Here is a 16,598-nt window from a genome sequence, read left to right on the forward strand (position 1 = left end):
GGATGCAAATCTGCAAACAAAATGAGCCTTGGAGTGGTCTGTTTAATCCTGTAAAGTCCCATGACATACTAAGGCTTTTTATTCAGTAACTGCATGGACTACAGTGCAAACTGGGTGAGTTACTCTTAATTTATAGAAGTGTGTAGTAAAACTTCAGGCCCATGGGCCCTGATCATTTAAGGGGTTAAAATAAATGCTACCTGGTTTGACACTGGGTTTCCTAACACAGTGAACTTAATACATTTGAATGTATGGCACAAATGTCCAAATAGTTTATGGGGCCAATGTATGTATATGCACAGTAGGAGCCATTAAACAATATAAACCATGGGGGAAGCCCAGCCTATGAAGGTCCAAATTTTGCATATGACACCACTTAAAAGCCAGCTGCTGGGCAGCAGGAGAGCTTCAGAGAAATGAAGTTTCAGCAGAACACAAGTTTCAGAGACTATATTCATGTAGTCGTTTGCCTCCTGTGGATCTGTATATTTTCTGTTTTAAATAACGATAAAGTGTTGACATTGCTAAACATACTCAAGGTTACAAAACAATTTGAAACCTGCTGGCTCTGTGATGTTTTTCTAACCGTGATGTCCTTTCCTGAGAAGTGTTGAGGAGTGCTGAGGTTAGAATGAGCTTCTCACCACAATAATAGGGCTGCTTGCCATTAGGGTTTGAGAAAAATATATGAGGCGTGCTTAAGAATTCCAGATTACTCTGCAGTGAGTATGTCAGCTTGCAATACAAGGCAAGGTGCTGGAAGTAGATGCTTTAGTTCTGTATGTGATTTATAGTATGTGTAAAGAGGAGCAGTGTGCCTTAATTTCAAGAGAAGAGAAACCAGCTCATAAAGGCCACCAATCCATAAAGAACCTATTGTTTATCTTTTACAGTTTTCTTACATATAAATAAACAGAACTGTCTGGGAGAATGAAACACAAAACTGGAGCTGCTGTCCCAATAAAGTCACTGATTCTGGAAAAGGAGGGAAGATTAAGTAGGAGTTGCAACAGCTAAGAATCACTGAACTGCAGGATCAGCAAAATCTCCATGTGCTGAATATCTAGAGTGTTGAATTAATACCTAAAGCCTGAACAAAGACCTGCAGAGTTGAATCTACTGGGTTGCTAAATATCTAAAGTATTGAATTTAAAGCACATGTTAATGACCTACAGCAGTAGTTCCCAATCCCAGTTCTGGGAACCCCATGCACATTTCTGTGTTTACTTATTCATTTCTAATAAACTTTATTAGACAATATTAATTATTATTAGACAAGTGCCTGTTAGCCAGCTAATTTAGCTAATGTAAGCTAAAATTTCAAGACACAATTTATGACATCTTATCCAGAGAGACTTACAATTTTAAACATTTTATACAGGTAGGCAAAATAGACTCTTGTCCGAAGACTCTTATCACTATAGCATATTGTGTTTGCCTGGGTGGGTGGAGAATCAAACCCCAGTCTACATGGAAGGCAGAGGTGTTACCCACTACACTATACCAGGGTAAAGTTTGGCCAATAAACCAGACAAACTCAAAGTAATTGCTCAAACAGACTCAGCAAAATCTCCAATGCTGAATGATATCTAGAATATCTAGTAATAGTGTAAAATTACACTAACTTACTGTGTATTAACAGAACAGTATTATAAAATCACAATACTCCTGTATTACTATTATATCTTCAAATGGGCAGCTCATATGTGCTCTAAGGTGCACATACAGTTCTCATAGGACCCTCAGTTATGCTATATTTTGTAGTACAATATGTAAATACATAGACATACATGACAAATCTGTCTAGTTAGCTTCTGATGGCAAATGCTTTAACATTCATGCAGACTGTTACATAGTTTAGAGAACAATCACACTATTTTTCACACCAGTGTAGTACTGTTTATCCATCACACCACGAACTGAACATCACATTACAGCAGTCACTACTACATGACTTCTATGATGTCATGTATTAACATCTATTAAACACCTATTACAACCCTCCTTCCAAAATTGTAATTAATGTAATAAAAAAACAATAACATTTCTACTTTAAAATTTGACATGTTGTCTTTATAATATTTTCAATTAATATAATATTTAAATGATTTGCATTCTGTTTTCATTTATATGTTGCACAGCGTCCCAACTTTTTTGGAAACAGGGTTGTAATCATAACATAATGGGATTAATTAGCTAAGTGAAACACAAAACACCATCATGGTTGAAGCACCAGAACACAAACACATGTGGCAGGAATAAAATAAACTTACGTAAAATGAACTTTGGATGAAAAAATAAGAGCAAATTAACATAAACTACCAAAACTGCAAGGAATGCTGGGAAGCTCCACCCCCATCATTACAATATTCAAAGACAGGCTGCTCAAGACTGTGCAATGCACTGCCCACTTTCCCAATTTACTTTGCAAATAGCAGCTAATTACTGCAAAATCTGAACTTTTACTTTTTTGACAAGAAACTTTTTCAGCTGTATTTAAAGCATGCAGTAGTTCATTATAATATTTCTGCTCTTAATTTACATCAGTTCCACACAGTGTACAATGTTGCAGTATTGAAAGAACACCTATAATGTTAAATAAAACCTAGTGTTTAATGAATACTTACAGTGCTGATTATACATACATGTTGTTGAATTGACATCTAAAGTGCTCATTTGTATCCAACTGCACACATATCAACACTTCATTTTTACACAGCAAAATGCTCTGTTGAATGAGCTCAGCATTTAATGAACTGTTTATTTGACATTCTTTAATAAACCATTTAATTGTTCTTTTATTGTCCAGCTGAACACTGCAGGTACTGTAGATACTCATAGAACTCATCTAACAGCATATTAGCTATTATGTTCTTTAACCATTTTAATTTTTCCAAACATGCACAACAGATCGGAAGCAGTATATATGCTAGCTAGCTAGTTTAGCTCAAAGTGTCAAGGAAAGACAATGGGTAGCTTTGGTAGCCAGTAAAAACTGCATAACATGACACAATTGCATAATACATGCTGGGTATTCTAGTACTAGAGATGCAATACTACATAACATGACAAATATCATATTAATTGCCATTTTTATGCTGGAATGCCCCTTTAAATGGGAATCAGAGACGTAGCCAAGGGGTAGCCAGGGGTGGCTAGTGCCATCCTACAGGGAAGCATGGCTACCCTTATGGCCACTGCAGTTAGTGGAAATGAGACAGCCATCACCAGTCAGCCACCATCAATAAAGCATCAATTACACTTTATGATGAAAATGCCATCACCTATAAGAGTCTGCTGCTGCATTTAATAATTAATGTATTGTAACAACTTTAAGGATGGGTGGAGTGGAGCAGGTGTGGAGACGGAGAGCTATGTTTTATTTACACATAACACAAAAACCACTCTGCTTTTCAGCCCACAGAAAAATTAAGACAAGATGCTCGCTAGGACCTTTCAGTCTCTTCCTTTCTTTTCTTTTGCTTTCTTTCCTTAGCTCAGCTCAGCTCTTCTCTCTCATTTCCACTGGTTTCCTTCTCTCTGGGCTCAGCCACCTACTGAGGAAAGAGATGGCTATAAGTAGGCTGGTAAAAAACAAGGCACAGGTAAATATCATCAGCTGAAGCTGGCTGCTTCAGCCTGACCGGCTCTCTGTTCTGCATTCGACGCTGGCCAGGCACCCTTCTCCATATATATCTTGCTGTGATAGGCTAATTTCCTGAGCAAACAGGTGGGAGCACTGGGTCCCTTCACCAGCATAGGTTAATATGTTAAAGCAATGGTAAGATTAATTAACTTTCAAAAATTAAGCAGCCGTAATCTCTTACAATACTAATTACTTTTTACAGTTAAATACATACTTGTGTTTTAGTTTATCCTATACAGTGCTCTCTGGCTAGCTTTCTAATCATTAGACTCATGCATAACATGCAGTGAGGGCAGCCTAAATTAATAACTTCTACGGCCTATATCTATATGAAATGCAACATCAACACAGTTTTGTCTTTCAGTTTACTTTCGACAATAAATTTGTTGATGTAGTATCTTTTTTGATGTGGAAATGATGGACAGATTTAGGTATGCACAAAGAAAAACAACGTATCACTTTTTATGTCATTCTAATTTAGTAACACTATTGTTTTTTCCTTCTTCCCTGGCCACGCTATTCTAAAGTTCTAGCTATGTTCTGGTGGGAATTCAACTGATTTTTCAAAATTTTCATGTGATTTAATCATAAAAATATAAATAAAGTCATTCAGAGTGGTTAGATGTGAAATGCTCCGATCCAGAGACAAAATTGTTTATAGTGGTGGCGATAGGAATCATGTTCAATATCTCTAAAAGCTCCCTCACAGAAAGTTAATATATGAAGTGGCTAAATTATGCTGCCTGATGTCCCAGACTTTGTTTTCCGATAATTTTGAGAATGTTTTGGCCTAAAAAATCATTTTAAAATCCATGAATGGCAAAAAGGCATTTGTGGGACATATTTTGTAAGACAAAATAGTCCCCAGAGAAAATTTGCCACTATTTCACCTTTCTCAGCATAATGTATAAAAATGACATGTAGGTTCACTGGTCATTTTTCATAGTAATTAAAATGGCTATATTTGTGTTGTAGACATGGTGACCCCTGGTTCCTATCACCACCACTGTAAATAAAACTGAGTTTCTCTATAATGAACCATTTCACATCAAACCACTCTGAATGACACTGTTGACATCTCAACCACTCTGTAAGGCATAATAATTGCACTAACTTATTTTTTCAGTTTACTATTTTTTTAATTACCAACACAAATCTCGTAACATACACTATTTCTTGTATAATCCTTAGTTACTGAGGCAAATATAGTTAAGATCAGTTAATGTGGATAAGTCTTACAGACTGAAGAGTCTTATGCCCAAAAAGCTTCCCAGCACTTTTAGTGATTTTGTTAGTTCCTGTTAATCAACTCTTATTTTTCTAATTTTGCATTGTAGCATACTGTGTTAAATGTGTTTGGATGCATTTGACATGTGATTGTTATTCTCACCATGACGGTGTTTTGTGTTCAGGTTTATCAGTTCAGCCTGGAGCCACGAATGCTAGCAGAATGGTGCATATGTGTTAAGCTATTGGAGTCCTCAGAAATAGGTGATTGTAGTCTTACTTAGGCCATTTATTCATTATTGTACAAACAATCAATTTAATATAATGGTTTATTGATGCCAGTACATTACACAAGGAAGAATACAGTGGAGTACTGCCAGCTCAAAGGAAGCCATTTATGATTATCTCACGTATATAGTTATTTAAGCTCAAATCTGTAACTTAATTTTTTTTTAAGGCAATAAGTTTGCATGATTGTTTTAAGTAAACCCTGCTAGACAAACCAGAATGGACCAGCATTCCTGGTCACCAATAAAGCCAGCATATGTTGTGTTTTGGATGCTGGTATGTCTATTCAACCAGCATGACCATACTGGGTGACTGGCTAAATCAGCACCAGCTGTTTTTTTCAGCAACTAATTTATGTTTACAGTGCACTGAATAATGCATAAACTTTGAAAAATCGGAGGAAGTCCCCATTAACACTGCTGAATGGACACGGACAGTGTTCAGTCTACAGAGTTGTTGCGCTCAGTGATCCTGCAGTCAGAAAGGCTGGTGAGGTGTCGCCTCTGAAAGCTGCGCAGTGCGCATCCTCACGTCCGCGGGTTGTTACGACACAGCTCCTCAGCGCGCCAGGCTAACTCGTCCTCCTCTGAAACGGCTCCAGAAACTTTATAAAACACCCCCCCCTTCTGCCCCACACTCCCCCTGCAAAAGCACACACATCTCTCAACACAAACGCTACACTGACCGGATTAGGACTCTCCTTAAATGCACGGCTCAAAATCTTCCCAATGCAACTTCTACACCGCTGCGGCCTTTTTGGAGATTGGCGCGTGCTTTCCTGTAATTTAAGCATCCCTAAGCACATCCGTTTGTAAGGCATATAAGGAAATTGCTTGCATTTAAAAAAAAAATGAGGGATTTTTTGGCCGGCGGCGCGCTGCTTCTGTTCTTCTCCTCTCTGTGCTGCGTTCTGAGGGGTGTGCGCACCGAGCCGAGCGCCCTGCGCCCCGGGTTGCGCTGGAGGAACCACGGGCGCGTTTACAGCCTGCTCAGTCCCGGGGCGCAGTACGTTCCAGCGGGCCGCCGGAGGGACGGTGGGTCTCGTGGACCAGTTGTGGTCATCAGGGACCGCAACGAGACCGCGTGGGTGCCCGGTGGCGCGCAGCAAGAGGACTCTCCGCGCGCAGACGAAGGCGCACCTGCTCCCGGCTCGAGGCAGCCCGAGCCACGTCCAGTGCCGGGTCCTACTGACCAAACGTCCATCTCTGGAGGGGAAGTGCAGGGCAGCCGCGCTCCAGGGGACGCGATGGTGGCGGATGATCCGTACGACCCTTACAAGTCCTTCCGCAACAGTCTGTACTACAACCCGTACTACGGCTACAACGGCTACGACTCTTACTACACGCCGAGGTACAGGAGCAGACAGAGACCTAACGGCTACGCCACGCGCATACAGCACGGTAAGACGGCACCGGCTTTGGGCCCGTGCGTAAAAGAGGAATGCCAACAGCAGAGATACGAATCTATCAGTCTATCTGTAATGGACATCAGGAGATGGGAGATGGGCAAACCCTGAACACTCTTTAAAAGAATGGTTTCCTCAAAGGTTCGTTAGCAAAGACAGTGGTTCTACATAGAACCATGAACGCTTGCAGACTGATGGAGAATGCGTTGGAAATGGTTCTGTTAGAAATAAAGGTACTGTGCAGGTACATTTTCCGTTCATCAAGGTACAAACAATGTAAATGTACTCTCAAAGGTACAACTGTGGTTTAAAGGTCCAATTGTGTACCTTAAATAAATTTTTATGCTCTCTGACCAAAGGTACCCAGATATACCCTTGCGGATACCACCCGAGTGGCAAGAAGGGTACTGCATCGGTGACAGTTTCGTACCTTTTTTTCTGAGAGAGTATAACACCAAAAAGCATTCTGTTATTGCTATTATTAATTTTGGTGCTACACAAAACCATGTTCAAAAAAAGTTCCATATAGAACCATGTACAACACATTCTCCGTTAGTCTGAAGAACCATTTCACTACACAGAGAACCATTTAAGCATGCACATGGTTCTTTGAGTGTTAACTCAATCTGGGCTATAATTTGAGAGGCCAATATTGGCCAATAATACTGAGCCCGTAAAGGGACCTTTCACTGTAAGCCATGTTAGAATAAATTACATTTCTTGTGTTAGATACACTTAAATGCATGTTTGTGCATATCATAAATTCTTATTATTCTAATTTAACATTTTGAGTTAGTTAAACCTAAAATTTTAAGCTGATTATATATTTCAATAGTTTACATAACTATTTCAGATTAGCTTATTTTGTGCCCAACACTGATGGGTCAGTCCTTAAAGTGAATGTGGACACAGTAGTATCCTGCTAGCACAGACCTACACTCAGCAGCAGGGAGAATGTTATCTTGTCCTTCTAGCCAACAATATGAGATCAGTCAGTTAACTGAAACACATACAGTAACCACACACCTAAGGGAAGGTAGCCTGGGTGGCATGAAAACAGACTAATGGAAAGAAACACCTAGTATGCAAATAGATGGAGCCAGGAGCCAATGGGAAAGAAGGAAGTTTTACTCAAGAAAGATTTTTTCAACCAAACAAACATGTCACTGTATTTCATTTAAACAACACATCTCACTTAGTTTCACTCAGTTACACGCATTTGTTTTGTAACATTAATGAGAGAGAAATGAATGAAACCAACAGCAGGGCAGTTTCACTTTTTGAATGTGGTGGTTTCAAAGCTGCCAATGGCAACAGACTAACCTACATTATAATAAGTTCATTTAACTCAAAAATGACATTTGAATGTTCAAAATCATCAAAACCATTTCCTGAAATAGTTGAGCAATACATGAGATATATTGAGTTTTATGTACAACACAGTTAATTTATTTGGGTCAAAACAAAATGTGGGATTACAAAACATCTAAATAGTGTAACTACAGTGAAGTGCAATGATGAAATGGCCAGCATTTGAAACAAACTTTCTAGTTTGGTTGGTTGGAAAGCATGAAAACCCTTTATATTTACATTCACGACCATAAGACAGCAGCAAAGGTAAAAACAAGACAGCAAATCATGTGCAGCACTCATAAGACCACTGTGCAACCCTACAGGTCTGCCAGATCTGGTGGCAGATCCCTATTACGTGCAAACGTCCACTTATGTTCAGAGGGTGCCAATGTACAACCTGAGGTGTGCAGCTGAGGAGAACTGCTTGGCAAGGTTAGTGTTGAATTAAACCATCATATACTGACCAAATGTAACTTTAATGTATGTTAATGTGCATTGATTTCATATTTTGTGATGCACCTAATGTATCTGTATGTCCATGAAAGACAATGTCCACAAGAAGGCAAATGAAAAGATAAGAAATGCTAAACAAAGAATAGAAAAGGTACAAAGATAAAATGTGCCTATAATTTCTACATCCATATATTCTAAGTGAGCTCTGTGATTAAGAGTAGGTAGTAGTTAAATACAGTGTAGTTAAGTTTCTACTTTTCATATTGTTCCTAGGCTGATTTCGTACCTGCTCACACCTTCTACTCATGAGCTTTAGTGTTTAAATTTAGACCAAAGGGATATATATATATATATATATATAGTTTTGAGCTACTCTACCCACCTCTATGTTAGATATGGATGGCGTTCTTGTCTTCTCTCTGATAGACGTTTCTCATTATGGCACTGCCTTTTTAAATTCAGCTCATCAGATCTTTACAAAAGGTCATTTTATATGCCAACAGCTCATCTGCCCATGCGAGGGACTATGACACCCGGGTGCTACTGAGGTTTCCACAGCGTGTGAAGAATCAGGGAACTTCTGACTTTCTCCCCAGCAGACCACGGCATGCCTGGGAATGGCATAGTTGTCACCAGTGAGTAATTATAGCTTCCTAATTACAGCTTAGCTGGTGCATAGCCATCACTTTTGATGCAGTGGGAATCATTTCACTATTGTAATGAGTGGGACTAAGAAGAATGCGTGTGCAGATGGGTTTTATTAGCGGTGAATCGAGAATCACAAACCAAGTCAGAAGCAGGTGCTATTACAGAGGCACAGGGGTACATGCAGTAATAATCCATAACCAAAAACCAAAACCAAAAACACCAGGCAAGGTTCAAAAACAAATATAAACACCATGGAAAACAAAGAGGTGACTCAGCACTGCACTGAAAAGTGACAAGACTTGGCAAAGAGCAAAGTTAAAACAATGGGATTTATATATAGATCATTCTACCAAATTAGTGCAAAGTCAGAGTTTTAGACTTTTAGATAGGACTTTTAGACTTTGGACTGTGCAGTTATTAAATGACTAGCAAACACAGCTTTGAACAGTTGTCCACACATAAAATTGTATTTTTCAGTAAAACACAAAAAGTTTATGTAATTGCAGCAAATGTGTGTTTTCAGTAGTGACAGTTTGTAAGGTTACACACTGATTTTCAGACTTTGCGACACATTTAGTTGAAAACAGTGGGATCTAACTGCTCACCATGTGGTCATGAGGGAAAGGGATGCAGTCTCACTTCCTGCTCTAAAATGCAGGGGTGTGGCCAAAATAAGGCTCCCCCTTCTGACTAAAAGTCTTTGTGCTTAAGGAATGACAAGAAAAGAAAATGTGGTACAGGAAGTTTTTTCATTTAAATATTAAATTCATGATAAATCCAAATCTTTCAACTTCAATGTAAAAGGAATTAAAAAGAACATAAAAAAGCCACCTCCGAATAGAAAGTACCCTATAAATGAAGATGATTTCCTGTGTTTTTAGCTTATTATTAATTTTAGCTTAATTAATGTCTTGGGTGTAAGTAGATCATAACATAATCTCTGTATCTATCTAAGTTCTGAATACTTAATGTTTTATTTTTATTTATTGTATTTTATTTTTATTCTTTATTTATTTATCTTGCTGTGGGACCATGGTTTGACCTAATGTGGTAGTTCGGTTTGAATCAATTTGGTCTAATGGAATGCTAGCCTTTCATACCAAAATGATAAATTACCACATGGTGCCTCTCACCATTGAATCTCATCTTGGTTAGCAATCTAAAGTCAGCTATAACATAACATTCCCAGTTACTATTATTGTAGTCATTAGCTGTCTATCACAAATAGCCCAACACAAATAACATCATGTAGAAATGTAGTTATGGCCTATAGTGGCTCCTCCTCTTCCACTACATGAGTTAATATAGACCTGGATGCACTTTGAGAGAGTTGAGAGACATTATGTGAATTTAATTACAAAAAAGATTTGGGTGACTGTTGACTTCTAGAGTTTGTTAGCAACATTATCCTTATAAAGAAGAAAATATAACCTTTAAAAAGTATAACAATTTTTCTTCTACATACATACTTTTGATTGATATTTGTCTGTGAAACTGACTGAAAGGTTAAAACCAATGAATGCCATTTTACAAATCATATTTACAACAGCTAGAAGCTGTCAGAACAACTCGACATCACTGGGCACTACCTTTTCAAGACTAGAACTGTAATAGTCTGTAGTTTACCACAGTTAATGTAATTATGGCTATAGGATAATTATAATGATTCCATAAAAATTATATGATGCAACTGAGAAGTCTAAAGATGTAAGGGGTAAGAAAGCTCCTCAAATGATGCATAATTATAGTCCTATTACCACCACCACAGCCTGACTGCTGAATTATTCTATTTGTCAATTATTTTAAAAAGAAAGCTAATAAAGGTTCTGCTGAAAATCTGCACCTTTGAAAATCTTTTCAAGCAATTTCCTTTCATGTAATCTCCAATAGTTGCTTTGATTTCTAACAAAACAAAACAACAATGTTTTTAGGATTAATACAAGCATTTGTTATGTCTCACTGGGAATTGAAAAAAACAGACAAAAACATACAAAACCACATACAAGTTTTAAATGAAAGATCCAGCCACCTCCTCAGATCCAGATTCTGTCTTTATGGCACCAATTAGGAGTAGAAATAGCAAAAAACTGGTCACAGATTTTTTTAGAAAACTAACAACTTCCACTGACATCAGAGATCTGCCTTGAACACATCTGCTGGTGAATCTAGAGCTGCATCTCAAAGGCCCTGTTCACACTTGGCATCAACATGCATCCTGGGCACAGATGGAGATGCCAGGTGTGAATGGCTACACATCTTGCTGTCCACTCATGTTCAGATGACTCAAGATGGATGTTAAAACCAGTGATGGATTTAAAAAAAGTGTGAATAGGGCCAAACTGCTAATGAAATAGTTCAGCCCAAATAAAAAAATCAGATGTACATGATTGTCTACTTACCCCAGATGTAGTCAATCAGCCAAGACATGTTTGGTGTCCAAATTTTGCTTCTTAAGTTTAGCGCTGCAGCTATGAGGCTAATGTTGCTAACGAACACTAGAAGCCAATAGTCACTCACATCTTTTCCATGAATACATCCCCAGAACTCCTCTCAACCTGCTCAAAGTGCATCCAGGTCTTCATTCATGTAGCTCAAACTTGTAGTTTAGGACTCAAAATTTCACTGTGTAGCTGAATGCAGCATGCAGCCATTAGTTTGCCAAAGCAAAATCTGGACACCAAACATGTCCTGGCTGATTGGCTACATCTGGGGTGAGTAGAAAAGTGCATAAATTTGATCTTTTGCTGAAAGATTCCTTCTATGCTCAAATGACGTACGAGAATCGTTGACAAATTATTCACAATTGAAATTGAAATCTAATATATTCTTGTTTCACAGACTTTGGACCTACATTCTGCGATGTTCACTGAACTGCTCAGTGTCATCACCTTGCATTTGCAGGGTCGCAAGTGTATAAAAGCTTTAATGAGAGGGGAATTCAGCTCGACACAAGCTGTATAGGGTTCCTAGTTTAACATGGAGTTGAATGGTTATTACTGCCTCTACGTACTTTTGAGAAGGTCAGCCTTTCTTGTGTTTCTTGTGCTTCTACCCAGACACTTCCACAGCATGGATGAGTTCTGCCACTATGATCTGCTGGATGCAACCACCCAGCAAAGGGTGGCAGAAGGCCACAAAGCTAGCTTCTGCCTGGAGGACACGTCCTGTGACCCAGGATACTATAGGCGCTACGCCTGCACTTCTCACACTCAGGTATGCCATTTTCCCTTCCCTATATTCCCTTTGATCTTTCAATACACTGGAATAGCAGCTCTTATGGATGCCTCAACTTGCCAAGTTTCTACATAAACACGTATTTAAGATGAAGAACCTCCTTCAACACAAAAAAGAAGAAAGTCCCATCTCAAATGCTGCCTTGTTATGCATGTGGCCATCAGTGCCTTTTGGTTTCCAAACACCAGTTTGAGTGCTGTTGCTAGTCTTTCAGACTGTCTGATTTTCTAAACTTAATAGGGACTGAGCCCAGGATGTTACGACACCTACAATGCAGACATTGACTGCCAGTGGATTGACATTACTGACGTCAGACCTGGAAAGTACATTCTCAAGGTTAGATTTTACACATTTAAATACAGAGTAATGTGTGCAGCCGTGTTTGTTCAAGTCTGATGTATTCTTTTATGTCACTGCATTCCAGATAACGGTGAATCCAGGCTTCCAGGTCCCAGAGTCAGACTTCAACAATAACATTGTTCGCTGTGACATTGACTATACGGGCAATTACGCCCAAGCATCAGGGTGCACTATGTCTTCGTAAGTGAATATTGGACGACAACACACGTTTTGCATTTCAAAAAATTAAACTGAAGGAGTACTACTTTTTTCAAGTAATCTTTATCTGCCATATCTGTATCACATGGTCAGTTACTACAGCAATACTTTTGACAAGTTTCCCTATACTCCGAAAATATCAGAAAACAAGTTTTCTCAAAAATCACTTTTAATAAAAGCCACCAGGTCAGACGTCGGCAACATGTGGCTCTTTTACTGACCTGTTGTGGCTCCACAGCAAAATTAGATGTTTAGATAAAAATAACATAATCCTCCTTTTCAGTTAAATAGAGCTCTGCTGATCATTCTAACATAGTTTTAACAATAAATCATCTTAAACGTTGGAGTTAATGCGTAACTGCTAATTCACCCCTTAAACCTGACAGTTGGTGCGCAGAGTGCTACACAGACAACAATCCCGCCTAGCTAGTAGCTAACTAAACGGCATAGAGAAAGATTTCAGATGAACATCAATAATTTTGAAACGATATGACTTATTTGCATTTCTAAGCACTTAGCTGGTTTCCCGATACATTTAATCTGCAACGAGAAACTGAAACACTAAAAAGTCACAAAGCTGAAGTCAGCTTCTCATTCAAATTTTCCTGTTCCACCTTAAATAGTGCAGCAGTTGCATTCTGGTGCCTCAGGCACCATTTAGGGTGAAATGGGAAAATTCAAGCAAGAAGCTGGTGAATGAAAAGCTGACTTCAGCCTCATAAAAAGTCAAATGTTGAGAGACATTTTACAAGAAGCTATTCTACTTTGTCTGAAAAGTTTCCTGCCAGAGATGCGAGAAAAGCAGCTGTATCTGAGCAAAAGCGTAAAGCAGAGCAAAGTGAGTCTGTGTTTTCGTTTATAGGCTAATATATTTTTTAGCATAAACCAGGACATTAGCATGTACTGAGACATATTTACAGCCAAGATGGTAAAATGGACATAAAATGTTGTGGCCCCCACGGTGGTTTGATTTTTGTTGAAAGGACAAAATGGCTTTTCTTATACATGAATTTTAATCTACAACTGCTACAGTTGGGTCTCTTATGAAGCTGTATTCAACTTTCAAACACTGGAGCCACACAAATTACTATAGTTTTTACCTTCTGGAAGACTAGTCTCATCTTTGAAAGAAAGGATTGAGCAGATTTACAGCTTCATTTATAAATACCTTTGACAAAATAACTGAGTGTTCTACAAAGGTATGTATTTCGAACAAACGTTTACTGATGGAAATGCCTAGTGGCTTCTGTTTCTTGTCAACAGGTTTTTGTTCTATTCTAAGTGCAGGGAAACACCCCAAATTATAGTACACTGTGGTAACCAACCTTACTTTTATATATGATTACATGGAAAAATGCTGGAATATTCCTTTAAAGCTCTAAATCAGTGGTCACCAACCCTGGTCCTGAACATCGACCTTCCTCTGAAGCGTAGTTCGAACCACAGTCTGCCACACCTGCTCCATATAATATAGATGATGGATGCATGTTAGATGAAGGTTGGAACTAAACTCTACAGGAAAGTGGATCTCCAGGACGTCTAAATGGAATACCACAAATTTCCTGTGGAAAAACAGGAAGGGAAAATTATTTTAAATAAACAAGGCACTGTAGTGCCCTCTAGTGCATTCTATTGGACATGCATGGCACTTAGCAGATTCTTAAATTGTGCTTTGAACTGAGCAGACTGTGTTCAGTATTTATTCTAGGGGTGGACAATATGATGATATTTCATTGTTATTATGGTAATTTACATTAAAGCATGCCTTTCTATGCATATGTTCCACTACAAAGAGTGCATAATGAGTTTAATTAATTTCATGTTAAACTGGATCATTGCATAGTTGTGGTTTTTGATAATATTCTTAAAGGTGACACTACTGGGGCTTTTCTAACATAGGAAACCTCAGAAAAACTGAACATTGTGATGCATGTTGTGTATCATGAAAATGTCTTTAAGCATTGTGATATAATATTTTTGCCATATTACCCACCCCTAATTTATCCTGTTACAGACTTTTTAACAACAATTTCTATTACCTATTTTTTCTTCAGATACTGATGGCAGAGTTTTGTCACCACATACAAAACATTCAACTCTTTGATTTGACCATCGTTGGTACAGGAAAGGACCCCTTAAGGGACAGCCAGTGGGTGAAATGGTGCCTACCAGTGATGACCACATCAGCCATTTTTAGCCTATCCAAACCTATCAGCATTATTATGTCCAAAATGTGCTTAAAAGCAATGAAACATGTTAATTTAAAGTAGTAGCAGAACGTAAACAAAGCTAACAAGAGAATACAATGATTACAACAGTTCTGATAGCACTTTCATTGCTTTTGCTGCATGAAAATAGCTGAGAAACTAATATTCAGTTTTCATAGATGTTATTTAATACCCTACTTGTTGTAGATTACATGAAAAAAGATTTAAAAACTTAAGCTTATTAGTATTAGTGTGCTTTTTGTCGCCATAAATTGCTTCTCCACTCAGAATTATATCCTGGAGAGCATTTTCTGTTTAATAAGATAATATTTGAAAACTCAAGAGTAATTCTAGCTGTATGTTATCCATAGACAGTATAAGTAAGTGCCACATTGAAACAGTGAAAGTACATTCAGATGTTTTAAATCAGTGTTGTTTTCTTCTTTTATAATGTACATTAACTGTCATATATGCTAAGATTTTGTATTTCTAACATTAAATGGTGCTATTCACGTTATGACTCACTGGCATATTTGGGAGCCAAATATTACTTGAATAAAGGCTATCAGATGAGATCTCCCTGTTTCCTCCCTTCAAATCCTTCACAGCTGCAATATTTAACAGCTTGTCGGTGCTCAACTGATCATGACTGAGCAGCCAACTGTCCAGTTACTTTTGGTCAACTAAAATGGAAGGATGGTGTACATGGCCTTTAATTTCTATGTGGTTCACCCAATATGTGCACATATATTCTGAAATTTAATCTCATAGTTATTGTTTCAGATCCGGTGTGCTGGAGTTTGTAGTAAGACCTACAAAAACACCGTCCAAATATTTACAGATTGCTCTGAATGTCAGTATGAATGGGAACACTGCAAAGATTCAACTACAGAACAGTTTGCAGAAAATCCACTAGAGTGCAGCAGCATAAAACCACGACCCAAACAGCTTTTACCCAACCAAGGAGTTGTTTAAACTCCAGAAATAGAGAAAAATGTCCAAAAACAAATCCTAAAGTTGATTAGAATTTTATGTTGCTGGATATTTTTAACCTATGGCAATATGAAACATCCAAATGGGTCTATGTGTTCTTTTAATTTCATCAAAATAATTTCATCTTAAAGCGATTTTAAAGGAAGAATTTTTAAGCCACATAATCGGTCAGTGACCAGAAGGTGTGCATCTGTTACTCTGACACTTTTTAACTACAATAATACTAATAATCTAGTAATACAATAATTTAGGAATAATACCATTTAGCATTAATAAGTTACAAACCCATACTTCCTGCACAGTATTATGAGCATAAGCAGACAGAAACAGTTCCAGAAAGGAAACTTAATTTTAATATATGTAGGTGTTCTTTCAAAACAATCTGAAAGCACCCAGCAAAGGATCTACATCACATTTAAGGTTAGGAAAGGTTAGGAAAAGCTCCCTTCTAATGATGCATCTCGAAGACGGCAGTAGATTTTAAAAGACTACAAGTGCTCTTTTTTGTCTTTGTTTTTTGCTATCTGACTAATTTAAACTCCTTAACAAAGAAAACAATTTGATGACCAAGTGCTAAGTAACTAAT

The 16,598-nt window shown here is 38.0% G+C and overlaps 1 protein-coding gene across 1 annotated transcript; it reads left to right on the forward strand.

Moving 5' to 3' along the window:
- The first annotated feature begins 5,786 nt into the window (after positions 1-5,786).
- LOC118813247 (protein-lysine 6-oxidase) lies at positions 5,787-15,531 on the forward strand. The gene is made up of 7 exons (XM_036578477.1): positions 5,787-6,561; positions 8,243-8,351; positions 8,876-9,007; positions 12,077-12,233; positions 12,495-12,590; positions 12,679-12,794; positions 14,867-15,531. Exons 1-7 carry the CDS (start codon positions 6,012-6,014, stop codon positions 14,871-14,873), a joined length of 1,167 nt encoding a protein of 388 aa, XP_036434370.1. The 5' UTR covers positions 5,787-6,011; the 3' UTR covers positions 14,874-15,531.
- Positions 15,532-16,598: the final 1,067 nt, after the last annotated feature.

Source organism: Colossoma macropomum, unplaced genomic scaffold (assembly GCF_904425465.1).
Source record: "Colossoma macropomum unplaced genomic scaffold, Colossoma_macropomum, whole genome shotgun sequence".
NCBI classification, from domain to species: Eukaryota; Metazoa; Chordata; class Actinopteri; order Characiformes; family Serrasalmidae; genus Colossoma; species Colossoma macropomum.

Bases quoted from the DNA above. Each gene is read 5' to 3' on its own strand.
- LOC118813247 (XM_036578477.1), top strand. From the start codon at position 6,012: ATGAGGGATTTTTTGGCCGGCGGCGCGCTGCTTCTGTTCTTCTCCTCT. The intron at 8,352-8,875 runs GTTAGTGTTGAA...ATATGCCAACAG, and splicing joins GAGGAGAACTGCTTGGCAAG to CTCATCTGCCCATGCGAGGG. The intron at 9,008-12,076 runs GTGAGTAATTAT...GCTTCTACCCAG, and splicing joins GAATGGCATAGTTGTCACCA to ACACTTCCACAGCATGGATG.